The following is a 19,614-nucleotide window of genomic DNA, read 5'->3' on the forward strand; positions in this document are numbered from 1 at the left end:
AAATTCAAGGTTATTGATCAGATGTGAAATCCAGTACCACAAATGAAAATTCCCATTAAGTTGCAAGGTTTTCGGTCAGATGTCAAATCTGTACCACAAACGCAAGTTTTCTTTAGAAATTCAAGGTTATTGACAAATGTCGCATCTTGAATTACGAATTAAAATTTTTATTACATCTCCAAGGTTATTGATCAGATGTGAAATCTAGTACCACAAATGAAAATTACGAAACACTAAAAAGAGTTGTAACAATCTTGCACACCCAACTTCAATCAAATTTCATTTGAATTACTTAAGTTAATATCTAAAAACACCTTACTATACGAATCTTGTTTGTCTGGAAGGCAACGATTTGAATTGATAATCAAAGGTTAAGATTCTTTATAATAAAGTAAAAATGGGAAATAATTAGGTGTTACAAAATTGATACAATTAAATACGAACCATAACCAATGAACAATGAAAATTTAATACTACTAGTTGGTTCAATTTTCGATTTGTTTAATTTCAATAATTTCATTTCATTAACATTAAAACGATTTTTCTATTACAATTAATCATTTTTTATACTTTTTCTTGAGTTTGAATCCATTGATTTTTTTACATTAATTGTTCCATTTTACATCTCAGTCTATTTACAACTTTATGGGCATATAAACATGATTAAAAGAGGGGCAATTGAAATACGAAATAATTAGAATAGTTTACAAGGATGAAATAGTTTTAGATCTCTTTCTCTCGTTAGATGATTAACTGATTGTTTCTCGGTGTTTGTGAGCAGTTTCGGTGTTTATCCATGCGTCGGTCAATTGTCTGAACACTGAAAGATAATATTCACGGCAATCAGTTTGTAGAGAGATAGTTTCATTTAAAAAGTAACGGCAAAACCAATAAGCCCAACGAAAGGTAATCAAAAGTTGGATGAAAATTTCGTTGATGAAAAATCAATAGGAAAAAGAGACTAGGAGAGAGAAAGAGAGTGAAAAGATTTTATTTTTGGATAGTTGTTATCTGGTCATTGGATTGATTGGTCATCATCTTGAGCTTGGCAATGATTCATTTTTAGATGCCGAGATGACCCTGAACATTATTGCCGAAAGGACTTTATCAAGTGGGTCCATTGCTCCTCGTTGTATCCATTTCGGGATTGTGGTTCGAGCTTGGGCAAAACCGAGTCTTTGAAGGATATAATCAACTCCATATGGTTCGAGGTTTTTACCGGCCCATGTAATTAGCCTAAGAGTAAATCGAGAGATATAATAGTTTAAATATTATGTAACAATCGAAAAGTTTGATTAAATCACTTACCTAACTGTTGGCTCCAAATGCCAAGTTTGACATTGAAAGTCACGAAAATCTCGTTCGTAAATAATTGATTGTGCTGATGAAGATCCAGCAGAGGCTTCAGATGACATTGGTGTATCTTTATTGTCGTTGGAGGATAAATTGGACTTATTGTCCATCAATTGTTCAGGTTTATCGATTAATTGTGCTCCAGTTGAACTTCGAGTAAAATAAATCTGTTTCTCTTTGAAATAGCTGGTAATCAATTCGTGGAGGAAAAAGTAAGCCTCTGCATCAACGGCGACGAAAATGTGGTCATCAAAATCGGTGACAAAAGTACAATCAACCTTTGGCTTTGGATCTATTGCCAATGGTGGCCTGATACCTTGAAGATGTTCAGTTTTCAGATCCATTTGGAAACTGGGCAGAGCGAAATGACCTCCTTAGAGTGATGACATTCATTACTTTTCGGGTTAACGGAGAATCGTCGAGAATGAAATTCTGATGCAGCTGAAGCCGCGGAACAAAACCATCACCAGATCGTTCAAATTCAATAACTGGGAACCGATTAATTTGATCTAATTCTGAGCCAGCGAAAGTGTACTGAAACCATTCATGGAGATTTAAATTGCGGTGGGAACATAACGGTTCGTGAAATTTTACAAACAGTGGCCATGTTGGAATGTTGAGTGAAAACAATCAACCGAAAAGTGGCCTCATCAACATCTCGACGACGATCGCGGCGACCAAGAGAGAAGGTAAAATTTTGAATTATATGAGTGTCCGATGAACCTGTCTCATTGTTGACCACATCTTGAGCTTCCGATGCAAAGGAAATTGATGGTTTCAACATGGAGAAAAGTCCCCATGACTTGGAACGGAAATTGATTCCATAAAACAGGCCAATGAAATATTCCCAATAAGTTCAAAGGTACCACCAAGAATAGTTCCTTGGTGGGCAGAGGATTACAAAGGGTGGATAGAGATGCACCCGATACAAGACGCAAAACTTTCTGCCAATGACGATGATGACGATAAATCTCATTACTCGGTGAACCAGAATCAACTAAACCCGAACCACTGGATGTTGATGTTGGTGTAGAGGGTTTAACTATGCCCGATCCTCTGGTACTTTTATCCTTCTTGAATGAATTCCTATTAGTTGAAGAGGAAGAGGTAACACCGGAAGAGGAAAAAACCCTTTTCGAATTGTGAAATTGTTGACTGAAAAACTCTTCAAGCTTAGCGATGATCTTCATAATATCAGGAGTCGTTGATTTGGACATTAACAATTGTAATTGATCCCAGGCCAGATTACAATGGATAAAAATACAAGCAGGTCGTTTGGTTGGGTGATTAGAACCACTGTTGGCACCAGCATCGATCCTCCATTCATCTCGAAGTGTTAAATCAAGATCAGACATTCGCAACATTAAGATTGATGTTCCCATATAATCAAGACGCTTCTCAAGTGCATCTAATTTCAATGTGATCATATGATCTGGTTCTTTGCCATAATTTTCCTTAATATTTACTTTCGTTTGAATTTGGGAAATTTCAAAAATACCACCGATAATACCACCCTTGGCATCCAAGGAGGAACCATCCAAACCCAGACTAACATTGACACTTTTATGACCATTTGAGTCGATCGACACTCTTCCCTCTGAACGGAAACCTCGAGTCAACCAACTAGTATTACCCATAACATTGGCCATGTTCATGTGAACATTAAGTTTACAAAGGTTAACACGAAAAGAATCAAAGTTTTCAAGGTGCATTCATGATCTGTCGTTGTTGTTGATTTGTACCTTCCGATGAGACTGATGAGTGCAAGTGAGAGTGTTTAATGCGATGGGATGAACTTGCATGTTGAGAACGATGAACATCAGTATCTTGAATATTTAACCATAATGAATCTCTACCTCGACTATTTGGAGATTTATTAAAATGACCTGAGGTTTTGATGGACGAAGTTGGTAAACCTGGTTCATTAATACTCGTTGATGAACTTGATGTTGATGGTGAGGAAGATGAAGATGAAGATAAATTGTAATCTTGATCGGAGAAAATTGAATGACCAGAGATTCCTTGGTCACCCAAAAACATACGCTTCCAAATGGCCTTTCGATACCAGGCTTTAGGAAGGCCAAAGTTTCCGTCAATCGGCGCATATCATATTTAAACGAAGCTGAACCAATGTCGCAAAGTGCTGAGAATCGTATCATAACTGTTTGATTAAGTTTGTCTTGTGATGAATGAGATGATCGGATAATTGATGGTGGGAAGTTTCAAGCTTAAAACGAGTCGGCGACTTCGAGAAATGTTGATCTTAACAAATTCAACTTGTAAGCTAAGAGCATCTTTGCGATCAGAGTTTGATTTCGGGTTAGGGAAAGATGTGGCCTCGGAAATTGATGAGCCTGGTGCTTTCTTTGTCCACCGTATGGGTGGAAAATGTAAAGTGAAAATCAGCAAGACAACGGTCATACTTAGGCCACCTATCGATGTTTCCGTTTGATGTTGAGGGTGACGATAATCCGATGCTGACCTTTTATGGCCATGTTTAACGTTACCTGTTCGAGAAGGACCACAAGATGTTGAGTAGGGAAAATTTTTACCTAAAGGTTGTTGTGGTAAATTAATGTCAAGTTCATCTTGAAGTCGTTTGGATGAAAAGACAAGATCAACTGAGGGAAGTTGAAGTAAACATTCAACTCGAGAAACCGGAAGACAACTAAATCGTAGGACAGAGGGTTGCATGTGAAGGTAAACAATAACATCAACCGGAAAAGACCCATAGACAGCATATTGAGCTGGTGCCGATGTGATTAAATCAGGTCTGGCAAAATCATCGGGAGTTAATTGGTGGCCATCAGATGCGGGGGATGAGGTTTTACCCGAGGATGAAGGCGGTTGAATGGGAATGGGCTCAAGTGCTTGCTCCATGAAGTCAAGTATATGAGGTGAAATTATGGTTTCCTCTGGTATTGAGTGCAAGGTCATCCAGGCATAACAAGAGGCCTTTTTAGAGCCACCGCGTTTAGCGGGATTAGGAAATGAACTTGTGGTTGCCATGTTTGTTTCGGTATCTCGAGATTCGGGGACAACTCTAAGATGACTCGGTCCAAATGATGCTGTTTGTTGTTGTGAAGATGTTGTTATACCCGATGTAGTACCAAAAACTGTCTTTGAATTGTAATGAACTTTAATATCTAAACCTGGAATTAAAAATATTGAATAATCCATTTGTCCAGTATTGGTACCAGCCGAGTTCGGATAACGCAATCGGCTTGATGAAAGATTAGACTTTAATCCACCAGTATTTAATGGTTTGTTATTTGTTAATGATGATCGAAGTGCCGATGAACGAGGAATATGTCCCAATGGTGATGAAAGTACATCAGGGTTTCCGATGAAACTTCGTTCTTTGGGTAGGCCATTTTTTCGTGAATAATCTTCATCTTTGGCTGTTGTTTCTCGAGTATGGAAGACACATTTTCCACTATTGAAGAAAACTTTAATATCTAGTTCAAAGTCAATGTAAGGCTCTTGAATCGGGTAATTGGAGGGTTTCGTTTGATTGGAATTAGATGCATTTGGAATCGGCCGGATTTCGGAAGTGAAATTAGCTTCCTTGATTCCAGTTGATTGTTTTAATTTTCTGTGAAAGAGATGAGAAAGCAAAGAGGATAATTAAATAAAGAGAGCACAAATGAATGAGAATAGAATCAAATGATAGTTGATTATGTTTAACGTGTAAGTAAATTAGAAATGATTAAACATACTCATTAAGACGTGAAAGCGGTGATAAATGATCAGTTGATTTGTCACTAATGTCATTTTGATTGGTGCATGAAGCGTTAATATGATTATTAGTATTAGTAGGAGATGATAAATTTGATGAGGTTGTTGTTGTTGTTACTGATGATCCAGTGAAATCAATCTTACTTGAACCACTGGTGGTAGTGGTCGCGGTGGTGTTTGAAAAGGTATTATTAAGTGAATCAGAATAAGTGTTTAAATGATCAGATGAAATACTGGCGCTTGTTTCTTGACTACTGGAATGGCTTCGAGATATAGCAGAAAGCGAGGTTGATTTAGATGAATCTTGTGTTGGAGTAGCGCCCAACGATTGAGCTTTGGGTGAATTAGATTGTGATGCGAAATGAACTTTATCGTCGAGTGATGAACGAGTGAAAAGCGGACTAAAGAGAGAGAGAGAGAGAGAAATCGAGAGCGAGATGACGAAAGGATGATAAATATTAATAGTTAATGTGACAACGAATTAAGTTATTAGAATTACGGTAAAAAAAATCTGATCAAATGTGAGCAGCAATTTTAAACACTCTTGTTAAAAGCTAGGCAAAAATAGCGAAAAATTATTGATATTATACAATTAACTTACTCTTCAGCCGATTGGTCAACGGTGTTTAATTCAAGAGAAACACTTCTTGGTGCTAAATCGCCGTTATTGATTAAATTTATTGGTCTTTCAATTGATTTGGTTCCATCGCTTTCAGAAGTGGTCATTCCTGGTTCTCCGTCTGAATTAAGACACGTTTCCGTTATCGAAGGTGTCATTTTATTATCTGGCAAGTTGATTTTATCTCTGAATGATGATCGTTTAACTGATTGTCGACGCAACTTTTTAATTACATCACGTTTAAAGTCATTGAAAACTGCAGATTCCAGCTCATGAAGTCTCTTGATTTCCTGTTCAATGGTGGACTGACTAGCGCCTAAAGTTTTCAGGTCATTGATTATTTTTGCTTGTTCGTTAAGCTCTTTCTCGATTAGTCGTGATCGTTTTCGAGTATCAAGTGAAGGATCTTTGAACACTGAGGTTCGACGTAGATTAACATTGGCCAATTCGGGGTCATTAACAAGAGGTGATGTTGTTTCTGATTCTCCAGCAACACCACTGATAACATCACCTTTCAACTCGTAAGGTTCATTAGTTGTATCATCAATCGATGAATAATCAATAGTGTCCAGTTCATCTTCATCTCCAGCAATCGCTGTAAGTGTTTTAAAGAGGGCAGAAAATTGTTTTCCAATCGAGGTGTCAACATGGATGTCAAAACCCTCCATCTTCCAGGAAACATTGAGCAACCATTTAGCATCACTACTGGACAAAACGGACTGATTAGGAGCCATATGAGTGATCGTTTTTGAACACATTTCGTAAGTTCCTTCAGAGACAACACATAGATTCATAACCGATGGATCAGAATGATCGGGTTTCCAATCATCTAAGGAAGTCTCGAAATCATCAGCAAACCGGAAACAAAGTCCAGTAAATCGAGCCTTTGATACAAGAGAACCGCAAGAACAGGCAGAGATTCGGGTCGATTCAAGCGTAATCACAAGAGCCGATTTAAGTTCAGCATCATAAGGTTTCGAGTTTATCAATCCTGATGTTTGGAAAGTGTTGGAATACGAAATTGGTAAACAAATGCCAAGATCGTCGATTGTCAGTTGAAGGAACAATGTTCCCAAATTTTGTGGACTAATTTGAGGTAATTGAGGTAATTTATCCAGTACTTGTTGGGTTGTTATAAGTACTTCTTTATTTAAATTGGCTCGTTGCTCGTTCCAATACTCGTAAGCGTTTTTATAATTTAACCAAACCAATACTGCTTTGTCAAGAGCCAAGGGTTGAATGTAGAGTAAAGGTCGATGAAGAGTAATGAGAAGAGCCTCTTTACCTTCAGCTGAGGTCATCGAAGAAGAGACAAGTTCATCTTGTAAAGCATTTCGAAGGACAATTCGAGTTTTAAAATAAGCTAATTGTTGAAATTCTGGATCAGCTTCTTCAAATAAAGCATTTCTTATCAATTGCCCAAGAGCAACATTCAAGTCAACTTGAAGTTTAATGAACATTTTAAGATTCACCTCATGAGAACCACGAAAAGTTGATGACATGTTTTGTACTCGATTCGATAATTGTAATTCCATGACACCGGTTTCAAGGCGAACCGCTGAATTGGTCGGAGTTGTTGCCGTTATTTGGATACCTTTGAGTCGAAGATGAAGTGAGAAAAGTAGATATCGTCCTTTCGATGAGCCGGTTGATGTTAAAAGTCCAGAATGAAGAGAATCGTTCATCGATTTATCCATTTCACCCAATTCAGGTTCCAATATTTTACTCTCGTAACCTGACATCTTTTGGACAACTTCATTTACCTCTTTCATGAAAACTTTTTGTACCAACAGTAAATGATTAAGAAGATCGGTGGTTAAACTATGTTCAAATGAACCAATATCAGCGATCGCGTTGAGATAACTTCCTTTTCGAAGTACAATTCCGTCAGCAAAACTTTCTGATCTATTTGGACCTGGAACTTTACCTCGATTTGGAGGAGGATCATCCATATATTCAGCTGAAACATGAATAGGAGGCATTGAGACGTTGGCGGACGAGGGAAGATTAGAATCAGCTGTGGGTAGATTGGTGTTGAACGAAAGGGTATGTTCACGAACGTCGACCACAAATTTCGCTTTAGTTCCCATGATTCCACTCGATGTTATTTGGCCAATCTTGTATTGTGCTCGAAGAGAGGGAAGTAAAGAAGCTCCGATTGATAATGAATCGAAAACGATACTAAATTGGAAAACAATTGGCTTGATAAGTTTGGGTAGTTCCGGTTTCGATTGACCAACAGGTTCGACTGTAATGTAAACGGGAACATTTTCCTTTACCTCTCGAGTAACTGAATCTCGGGTTGGTGATGTTACTAAATTTGAACTGAAAGAAGGCCCTAAATTAGCACCGGTCATTGATGCTGTTAAATTTTCCGAGTCATTTTGTTGACGTGATGATCGAGATGGTTGTCGAGATGATCGTAACTCTTGTAAAGTTGTTGACAATTGACGAGATGATCGAGTCATCATTCCGTGTAAAGCGACTGGATGTTGAGGTATATCGATCATAATTGGACCGATGGTTAATAGCGCTGAATTGGAATCTTTACCTTTACGATTTTGCGATGAAATGAGAGTCTGAGATTTACCGATGGTCATTTTCACGACCATTTGTTGATTGGGTGGAACCTCTTCAAAGAGTGAAAATGTTGACTGACCCAATTGTCCAGTTAAAGAGCTTTCCTCCCATTTCTTAAATTGAGCCGCTGCTCCACGAGATTTCATTTTATGTGTTAAACTGACCTGGAATGATGACAATTCACCGTCCAGTTTAAGTCCACCCAACATGGCCATTAGATTTACCTTTTGAATAGTCACCACACCGAAAACAATTAACGGTGTAAGTTCCCGATGGATTAATGCCTGAGTATAAGTCTTTAATTTATCGCTTGAGACAATATTGATCATCGACTTTCGCTGAGCTCCCGTTCCAGTGCCAATTCCTTCAACAAGACTAACTTTACGTCCTCCAGTTGTCGGTGTACTTAAATCATCGGCATCACTGAAATTATCTTTCAAAGGTTCATAACCACCTTTACCACGATTACGATTGGCATCATCATCTTCAATCGTTATTTTTGTCTCTATTTGTTGCATAGTTGTCGGTGGTCTTTCCGCTCGTTCGATTATTGTTTTGGTCTCTGGTGTCGTCTCATAAAGGTCTAATAGGTAATACATTGTTCGCCAGCATTTAAGCTGAGTTGTTATCGGCTCATTAGTACCGTTAACGGGTGAAGGTAATCCATCAACAACTGAACCAACCATTGCGATTTCAACGGAATCATCATCGTTTGTTGGCATTTCAATTATCGTTTCTTTAACTATTCCCAAGTTGATACTACCCTCTGGACTTTTATTGATTCGTTGTTTATTTGAACGGGAGGTTAGAGGTCGTAAACTTGCCAGTGATGGTGATCGACTTGTATCACCGACAATTATTTCCTCAATTTCAACACCATCATCACCTGATAAACCAACACTCGTTACACCAACACCACTACCAGAAACACCCGCACTGGTTGCAGTGATAAAATCACTGACCTTAACCCCCGGGGAAGAGGTTCCTTCAATACGGTTTGCTTTCAATTCTTCACGAGTTTCCTTGATACTTTCACACATCGAAGCGACCTGATGTAATAGTCGCAATAGAGGTAAATTAACACGTTGAATAATTTGATGGACATCAACACTAAAGTTAATTGTTGTTGTTATCTCATTAATTCCACCATCAGGTCCAACAATTACAATTGGTACATTTTCATCACGTTCAGTTGATTTCTCTTCAATATTTGTACCTATTGTATGAGGAACAGTACCAGATGAATGGAGCGGTACCGTTGATGGATCAATAGTAACACTGGGTTCACCTGTTGTGGACATTGGATCTTTTACTTTTCGTAAGTCAAGACCGACGACAAGTCCATCGCAAATAAATGCCGATGTTTCCAATTTCAGTGCCGATCCTTGAAGATGAGACTGAGATTGAGAGGGTTGTTGTTGGGTCGATGTCGATGAAAAGAGGAAATCAGGTCTTAGATGTGATGTTGATTTCATGTTTGGCAAACGATCAGCGGTTGACGAGTTGAATGATATTGGCGATGATCTTGACCTATTGGGATCGGCTACTTCACTTTCAACGATATTAACTTTGAACATTTTTATCGAAGCAGATAAAGTGATCTTTGGCCCTAATTGATCGAAAGATATTGCAGCTTCTCCCTCTTCGGTGAAATTTTCCACCCCAAGGGAAGAGAAAAGAGGTTGAAATATAATACGAACATTGTTAAGTTGAACACCGGTGGGAACGAAAACAAAACCTGGTGGTACCTCGACCACTGGATCAGTTGTACTTCGACCGACGGCAGCTGCGGCACTTTCTTCTTCATAGCTATAAGCCGAACCAAGTGTCGCATATCGAGTTGGATCCAATTCAACGTGTCGAGGATTCAAAGATGAAGTTCGACGATGAGTTTGATGATTCGTGTTGTTATTAGCACCCGATGTTTGGTACAAATGTTTAGCTTCCATGTAATCTTGTTGCCGTGACATCCAAAGGTACAAATTTTCCTCATGATAATCTGAATTGTCACCACTTTTAGTGTTGAACAACGATTCACCCATCATGGCTGCATCAACGGCACTCGATGACGAAGACGTCGATTTAAGGCTACACTGACTTTCTTGCCGCTTATTTCCCTTGACACATGAACTTTGGTGACTATTTGGACTGAACAAGAATCCGTACGCTTTGTTCACTCCCGAACCAAGTGATTCGAGAGGATAAGTTAGAAGTGGAAAAGCAACAGAGCCACGAGATGATCGTGAAAAAATGTTCGGTAAAGTTGACATTTTCCTGCGAGGTGGATGACCACCATTCTCTTCATTTGGTCCATTGCGAACTCCGTTTGTTATAATAATCTCTGGTTGGCTGGAAGTTCGACCTCGTCTCGAAGTGAGTCCACGCTGTTCACGTGGTGATTCCTCACCCATGCGAACTGTATTACTTGTAATATCTTTCATTTCAATTGCTTGCGATTCTTGAGCCTCTTTTTCTGACGCTTTTGGAGGAGATGAGAATAAAAGTTTCGTTTGTTCATCGATCGTTTCAGAGTTAATTCGTTCCTCACTTGTAGTTGGGTCAGGATTCATCGAACAAGCAATATCTTGAACGGGTTTCTGTGGTACAACAGAGGTACCAAAAAGTAACCTCAATGGTATCGAAGATTGATAAATACTTGATGCATCACGTTCACCACGAGTGAGACGGATATTCTGTTCGACTAAAAGTGGCATGTAAAGAGCGTTTTTCCATTGACGAGAAGCAGCGATAACTCCTCGTTTGAGAACATGGAGAGGAGGTAACAGTTCAGATTTTAGATTATCTTCTACTTCGAGTAGTGATGCATGTCGATTAAGGTAACGACGGAGAACATTCATCAATTGACACGATGGATCTTCTTGTAGCGATTTCGAGTAGGGTGTATATTTGCGAATGTAACATTTACTTTGAGGTGGAATGTGAATTCCTTCAACTTCCAACCCTGAAATCATGAGATATGTTATCATGGAGGAGACACGTTGTTCGTACAGGGAATTCATTTTTTTCATCGCTACAACAAACCGATCACCAACACTTAGCCAGGCATTGATGGAAGGTGTCGCCGTGGACAGTAAGTGCCAATCTAATCGTGTGTAATCAATTTTCCGAGTGTTGGGTGTTTTCAATGGTGCAGCAAAATTAAGCCAAATAACTCCAATTTCACCGATAAACGATGAAGCTCCTTTGTCACGCTCTTTTTTCAACGACTTTCTTTCCTTCTTATTTTCCGACCCACTTGCACCCGTGGCAGTAGCACTTGTCGGGTTGTTAAAATCTTCCTTGACATTTTCACCGTTTTCACTTGAATGATGAGCTTGAGACTCGTTGTTTGCGTTAACGTTTGTATTATTTGCACTTGTGTCTTTTGTTTTATCTTGGTTGGTATTAGCACTTTGGTCTAACATTTCTCGTTTTTTCACGGCCTTTAGGTCAATATTTTCGAGTCCTCCTTCGAACATGATGAAACCCGAATAAAGCGGATTATCACTTTCACCTCCACTTGAGCCATCGCCACTTACTTTGGGATCGATTGAGATGTTGGTACTATCACCACTCACTTCGGTCACTTTGATGAAATCTTCTTGACCATCTTGGCGCCTAAGGAAAACTCGACCTGATGTTGTTCCACTTGATCGTCGACGCTGACCTGTGTGGCCTGTTGTTCCTGATGATGATGATGGTAAATTTTTAGATCCTGATGATTGTTGTTGACCAAGATCGGGTATTTTGTCATAATAGAAATTTACTCGACTTTGATTTTGAGGAATAACCGTTAAAATGGCTTCTTTCAAAATGGATGAACTATTTTTCAATCGCGTCAATTGAACGTGTAAACTACCAATTCCACTTGATCCGACAGTTTCCTCTTCCAAAAGTTCGTGGGTCTCAATTGTTACTGGTTCGACTTCTGCCTGCTCTTTTTTGGGCTTACGGAAAAGTAAACGAGAAACGATATCACTTTGAGCGAACTGGGCAAAAGCTGATGTTGGTTGAGTTCGAATGTTATTACTTATGATGGTATGAAGTGAACGACGCTCTTGACGGGAAGAGTAAAAGTCAAAATTGGTCTTTGACATGGAAACGGAAAACATTGAGACACATGTTAGATCCCGAATATCATCAAGTGCTGAGAAAGTTATAAACTCTTCAACAAGGGAAGCCTGAAGAACGATAATATTTATCTTAGAAATTTGAACGAAAACTTGAAACTTGGATCGTTTATTTTCCTCATATTGATTAGCGGTGACCGTTGATTCAACGGGTGCAGTTTTGAATTGTGATTTAACATCTTGAAAAGCATCACCAAACCGCGTTCGTCCACTAGTTGGTCCACTTGTAGTTGCTTGTTGAATCGACGAGTTTAGATTGTTATTTTCACGATCCAAGGTACTTTTCCACGCTTTGTGTTTCAATTGTCCATATTCAAGAGTTTTCTCTTTCTTTAGTTGATTTTTTCTCGACACCGAAGTGAAACATTTAACATTCAAATGATTTAAAACCGTCAATGGATGAACTTGAGCCAGTGAATCTGTGATACCATCGACGAAAGTTTTCAAACCATCAAGACTTAAAGGTGATATACGGATCGAGGCTTCCCCGCTCATACGAACCAAAATGGTCAATTTTTCACTTCGATATTCAACCGTTTTACTAAACTGTTTTTCCATTCGCTTTTTAAATGCAAGATTTTCCAGCTCATCATCTTCATCATCACCACTGCCTTCACCGGTGAAACCATTTCTCCTCTTTTTGGCATTTGAAACATGAGAATCAATTTTTTCGTAAACTGAACCAGGAGTGAAAAGAAAACGATTATTTCGAGCCGATCCTTCCGAGTCGACTTGTTTATCGCTCTCATCGCTTCCAAGGCCACTAGTTCCAGGGACTGTTTTCTTGTACCTGGAAGCACCACCTTCACCAGAGTAAGATTTTTCCGTTAATCGAATACATGAAAGTCCATTTGAAGTGGCACGAACAAATCGAGGGATAACTTTTTTCCGCCCTCGAAGGGTTAAAATATCGTAAGATGAATTTGAATGTTTATGATTTGAACACTTGAATCGAGTTAAATGATTAGTATAGGAAGACATTAATAATGGAGATTCAATGATGGACTTTTCCATTTGATTACGAAGATCGACTAATGCATTGATACCAATTTCCTCTTGAGAGGAAACAGCTGAGATGAAAGATGAAGATGATATGGAATGATTATCACTTTCAGAATCTCCATCATCGAGGATACCCTCACCATCACCCTGATTAACGGTTGTAATGTTAATTGTTGCCGTTGGCCCAGCATCAGGAGGTGCACTGTAAGTTGATTTTAAACTAGTTCGTGATTTATTCAGAGCATTTTGACTCATTGATTGTTCACGGAATGTTACACCACCGGAACATGTTGGCCCTGATCCAGGGATTGACATGATGGACACAAGGGTATCATCACTTTTAACATTATCTACTGGTTGATGAGTTGGTGCCGTTACTAAAGTGTGATCAGCTGTTGTTGATTTAGAATCTTTTGATGAGGATGAGAAGGAATCACTTGCCGAAAAGTAAGGATCGGTTAGAGTAAAATAAGTTTCCGTTGCTTTTGAAGTTCCACTTTTAGATGAATTTTCTCGTGAATGTATCGATGTAAAATCGACAATCTTTTTACCATCAATTCCACCACCAATTAAAGTTGTTGAGTCACCATTTTGTTTGAACAAATCTTTGGACACTTCGATATCGTCCGTTTCACTTAATGAACGATTCCTTGGACGATCAGGTAACGATAATTTTTGTCTTTCGTCATTAACTGTATCAAAGAAAAAGATTTATAATAAGATCAGGTTATTGATTGAGAAATAACAATTTTCGAAACTCAACAAAATAAATTGTCAACTTACCAGCTGATGAAACAGAAAGTGATGTGGTCAAATTACCTCGATAAGGAAATGGACTAGATCTACATGGACTTGAAAGTTGTCGAGAAAGATTCCATCCTACCCGATTTAATTGTTTGACTTGTGGACAAAAATGATGATATGTTCTGAAGAGATGAATCATTTCCCGTTATAACGGAATTACTTCGAACTGAAGGTGAAAGTGGACTTGTTACACAATAATTGGTTCGATCAAAAAGTGGAGCTAATTCACAAGTATCCTCGTTCTCCTCTTCCAGTGTGAAAACTGTATTTATCTGAAAACCCACCACAGGTTCACCAGGACGTAATAAACTTTCACCCCAAAGGATATTCCCCTCCGAGTGGAGAGTGGGATCATGTTTATTGAGAGAAAAGAAATCATGTCCTCGAGAATTGTTACCAAAGAATACGCAACCACCAACACAACCGCATTTACCATTCTTATTATTGAAATTTGTTTCACTTGTTGATGATTTAACTGTTGATGTTTTACTTTTAGTCCATAAAAACCATAAACGTTTAGTTGCCTCATCGTGAGTTCGTAAAATGTATCCTGATTAACGGTAAAATTATCAACCACCGAAAGAAGTTCAGCTGAATCAACGAAAATGGGACCAAAGTTAATTTTACAAACTTCGTAAAAAGTTGCATCACTTGGATCATTAGAATGTAATTGTTGGGACGATTGATTGGTTGTCGGTGCAAGATAAAGTTTAGAACTTTTAAAATTACTTAATGAACTACTCATCGAGATGTAATGATGAAGAGTAATCTCTTTGAAAAGAGCAGTCATCCCACTCGATGTATGGCAACTATGAAGGTTACAGGTACAAAATTTAATCTGATCCAATTCTAGAGCTAAAACTGTATTAACATCGGTAAAATAAAGTGCAATTGAATCTAAATCAATTCGTACCATACGATATTTTAAATCTTCCGAGTAAGGGCACATTTTATTATCTCCCGAAGTTTGTGTTTTGGGACAAAGTGATTGTACCATATCATGGAGACACTTTTGGTAAGGTGTAGGAGGTTGAAGGGAGCAATCTTCTTGTACCACTTGGAGTAATAAAGTTTCCAAGCCAATAAATATCTGCTGAAATTGAGGTAAACTAAGACGACCCGATATCTCACCAAGATGAGCCTCAATTAGCCAAGCATATTCAAGAGTTTCAGAGTCAAGTGGCCTTTCAAGGCCGGAAAACATTGCATGTCCACGAAATTGTAACGAATCAAGAATTAAATGACCAGTATTGGAAAGAGTTCGATTACCTAAAGCAGTTGTATATTCGGGTGCATCAAGAATCAATGGTGATAATAATAATTGCATCTTTGTTTCAGAGTATTGTTTATCCATTTCAAAGGAAAGTCTCTCCAGGTAAAGGTAAGGACATGGAGGTGTATTTGATTTGGAATCATTTTCATCACAGCTTTTCATTATGTGTCCTTGAATATTATGCAAAGTAACGGAAACATTAACGGCTAAAGGTCGGTAAAGACGAGCATCAAATGGCTTATTGGCCTCACCATAGATTGATGATGGTTTACAAGGGGTTTTATTCAATTCATATGGTTCAGTGACACTTGGATTGGAATTAAAATCGGTAAAAGTTTGATACTCTCCGATATAATTTTCTTTAATATTCCATAGCATTCGGAATAATGTACCATAGAGACAAATTTTGGATGGGCCAACTTCGAGTTCAAGTTCAACAAGATCGGGATCCATTGAACCAGGATTAAAATCGGGTGGAATTGTTTTAGTAAATTTAGTGGAAGAGAAATTACTTTCTGGGCGAATTGGTTCAAGGAGAAGTTCCTCACGTTCGGGTGTAGTTATTTCGGAGGGTTTGGGTGTGGGTATTTTCGGTGGAACTGGATGATATGTGTAGGTTATGGAAAGAGCAACAATCCGTACGGACCAACAATCTATCCAACCATTGGCACGACTCACTGATCGGGACCATTTTTTATCACAAGAGAAAAGGTCAGAAGTTTTAATTGCAGTAAAATAGGGCTCCTGGTTTGAAGAGTTAAAAAGAGGTGGACAAAGTTTGGCATATTTATCTAACATATGAAGTGTCTCTCGGTGAGGGTTACACTCGGGAAGGTAAAGGGCAGCGTTTAAACTTTCACCTTGAATCCAAATTTTAATTGAAACGGTGGGTGGAAGAAATTCATCAAATGGTAAATCAAATGACATATCGTAAATATCGCCAACAATGGCAAGTTGAGCATTCTCACTGTTCAATTTGGATGAACAGTCAATCCAATTATATTCATTGGCCAAGGTAATTAATTCAAAATCAATCAGTTTAACGGAAAATTTCCATGTATATGGAATAAATGTAAGAATATCGGGTAAATCTTTACTTGCCCAATCGTCAATTAAATCACAGAAGAAAATTTTATGGGCAAAGATTAGGTCAACTGTCGCTTTACAACCAGTAAGTGAACATATCCAAGTTTGATGGTGATTCCAAATTCGGGGATAAAGTATTTTAAAATCAAATTCAAGGGTTTCACTTTCGGCAAGTGACCTAAAGTTTAGGTTTGTGGTTGCATCAAGGTGTAGAATTTGTCCCCAAATGTGAGATTGATAACCTTCCTCTTTACAAATCCATGGTATTGATATTTCCAGATAAGATCCTGGTCCAGCGTTAACATGAAGAGCTTTTGTCTCTTTCTCTTTCGTAATAAAAAGTATGTCAATAGCTGCATCGGCAAGAGTACTTAGCCGAATGTAAAAGTTTTCCGCTGTCCTCATCTCTCCAGGCTTAGGTTTAGCTGTTGGGATGATTGGCTGATAATCGGGAGGATAGAAAAAGTTATAAAGATGATCACGATTACGATCAGCCCAAGGTCCATAACCAAAATGAGTCCCCTTTCCACATTTAATGTCCAATCCCCAAGCGGGTGCAGTGAAATCGTGGATTACATCACCAGAGGACAGTTCAATTGGCTCTGGATCACTAGCTGCCAAACCGGGTTCATCTTGATAATAATATAAATCAATGGCGTTTGTCTGGAAAACCACAAAACCCTCACCCATAAATCGAGGTGGTTCTTCAACGATACCGATATATTTTGGACTAGGAGCTAAAATAATTTTATAACTTTCCGCTTTGGCTTTAGCTATGTGAGTGAAGAGATCGTGAGGTGAAACGGCAGGACGAGAGGTATAAGTAATATGACCTTCTTCAAATGTGATCAACAGGGTACTTGGAATAAGATGATTACCAAATACAAAACGACCGGTGAGTATTTCAATCTTTGTTAATGGGAAAAAATTTCTCCACAAATAGAAACTAATTAATTTATCATTATCTGTTGCCTTTAATGGTTGTTGTTGTTGTTGTGCAGTTGTCGTTGTTGTTGATGATGATGATTGATTACCTCCTGGTTCGGGAGGTGATTTACTATTACCAATTCCACCTATTCCACCGCCACCACCACTAATATCATCATAATCTGGATGAAATTTTGGTGGATTAATACCAAATAAACGTTCCAAATATGTATACATTTGAGATCTATTATAAATATGTAATTCAAATCCATTGAATAACATTGATAATCTTGCATCAGAATGACTGAAATCACTTTTCCGTATATCTCTTGGTTCAAATGGAATCCACCAACGAAGGATAATCCAACCATCTTGAATTCTCAATGAATAATCTGTTGTTATCCAAACAAGATCACGGAACATTATCTTGCCTGATATGAATGTAAGTGAAAATGAAGATACCCGGAAATAAGGTTGCTCGCATCTTTTGGTATCTGGATAAAGGTATCGAGCGATAATAAAATTGTTCACGAATTTGGTTAAAATGTAACCAAAAACTCTCGAATTATAATAAAGTGAATAAGTTAACCAAATTGTCGAGAGAAGAAGTAAAAACAGTAACCATGCAAAATCAGCATCAAGTGGAACCTCATCATAACCAATCGTCAAGTTGGGTAATAAACCTTTGAACTCCTTAAACCTAGAGACACAATTATCACGTGGAAATCCAATTTAGCACAACCATCATTCAAAAAGTAAAATGAAAACATGGAAGAGAAACAAAAAAAAACAATTAAAATTGAAAATTGACAGATGATGAGATTAAACCGATTGAGAAAATAGTAAACAACAATATTAACCACCGGTTTGATCTGAGAGTTTTGATTAGCAGGAAAATTAAGACAATTAAAACTTACACATCGGTTTTTTCCTCTTCACCATCATTACTTTTGTCTAAACTTCCAAATTGGAATACTCCTGAACTAGTCATCAGATAGGAAATTTGTTAATTTGTCACAATTTTTTCCTTCTCTAAAATCAAATGTCTTATTCACTGTTTTTTTCCCAATCTCTTACTCTCTTTTTCTCTCTCTTTTCTTTCAAAGTCTTTACTGAGAGTTTAATAAAAACACATTAAGGTATTCAGGTTAGAAAGAAAATTAACCAAAAAATAGAAATGATTAAACATTTATCACAATGATAGTAATTAAAATGACTAATTAGAAACAATTAACAAGAAGCAAAAAAAATTCAATCAAAAATAACATCGAGAAGATGAAAAGGTAAACACATTCACCAGGTGACGCTTTTTTCCTATGGAATGGCGGGTCTTTCAAAGAACTGAATTAACTTAATTAACTCAATTAGGAATAGAAATTAAATTAATTATTGGATAATACGATGGAAAATTGTTACTTTATTGATTAATTGTTGTGTAAATTGATCGGTAATGAGATTTGTGTTTAAAAATAGGCACGAAAATTTGAGAATTAATTGTTTTTCTCTCTGTGTGTCAACTTTTGATTAACTTTAATTATCTTAATATTTAATTGTTTAATTATCCGGAAGGAAGAGATTTGAAGATTTTTTTTTGTTTTGAAGTAAAAATAAAAAAGTTAAACTCTTATAACAATTGATTAGATTTTGACCTTAACTGTTTAATTAAGATTGACACTTAATTTAATTTCTTGTTCTTGATAATGTTTGTGATGGATTTTAACGTTCATAAGCAATTAATTGAAGTTGATTAACTGATTGGGTGACAATATACAAGAAAAAAAGGTCTTAAAGTTGATCAAATTAACTTGATTGTCGTACTATGTCAAAGGTGAGAAGGGAAAAAAGGTCCAAATTGCGAAAACGGAAGAAAACTTGACACAAGTCGATTCGAGAAAAAAAAAGTTCTAATAACTTTTTTTACTCTTAAACGAAATGTTGATTAAGATGATCAACGTTCAGACAGTTATTCAAGTTAATTACAATCGGATCAACCTTTAATTACTAGTTAATCAATAGCTGATGATTGTTAATTGACAAAAAATTAATTTCGAAACTTTTTTTTTGTTTCAACTTAACTTCAGTTTAGTTAACAATTAGTTTTC

The 19,614-nt window shown here is 37.5% G+C and overlaps 1 protein-coding gene across 1 annotated transcript; it reads right to left on the reverse strand.

The window, feature by feature from the left end:
* Positions 1-484: 484 nt before the first annotated feature.
* On the reverse strand, positions 485-18,759 carry LOC128393099 (bridge-like lipid transfer protein family member 1). The gene is given in 16 exon segments (XM_053353227.1): positions 485-1,236; positions 1,309-1,720; positions 1,723-1,809; positions 1,812-1,906; positions 1,908-2,181; positions 2,184-2,240; positions 2,243-3,057; positions 3,059-3,431; positions 3,434-3,569; positions 3,571-4,948; positions 5,073-5,492; positions 5,693-14,114; positions 14,206-14,294; positions 14,296-14,767; positions 14,770-18,212; positions 18,430-18,759. Coding segments are annotated over 16 exon segments (16,749 nt in total). The 5' UTR covers positions 18,504-18,759; the 3' UTR covers positions 485-1,034.
* Between the last annotated feature and the right edge of the window lie 855 nt (positions 18,760-19,614).

The sequence above is a fragment of the Panonychus citri genome, unplaced genomic scaffold (assembly GCF_014898815.1).
Source record: "Panonychus citri isolate SS breed McGregor unplaced genomic scaffold, ASM1489881v1 Contig00138, whole genome shotgun sequence".
Taxonomy (NCBI): domain Eukaryota; kingdom Metazoa; phylum Arthropoda; class Arachnida; order Trombidiformes; family Tetranychidae; genus Panonychus; species Panonychus citri.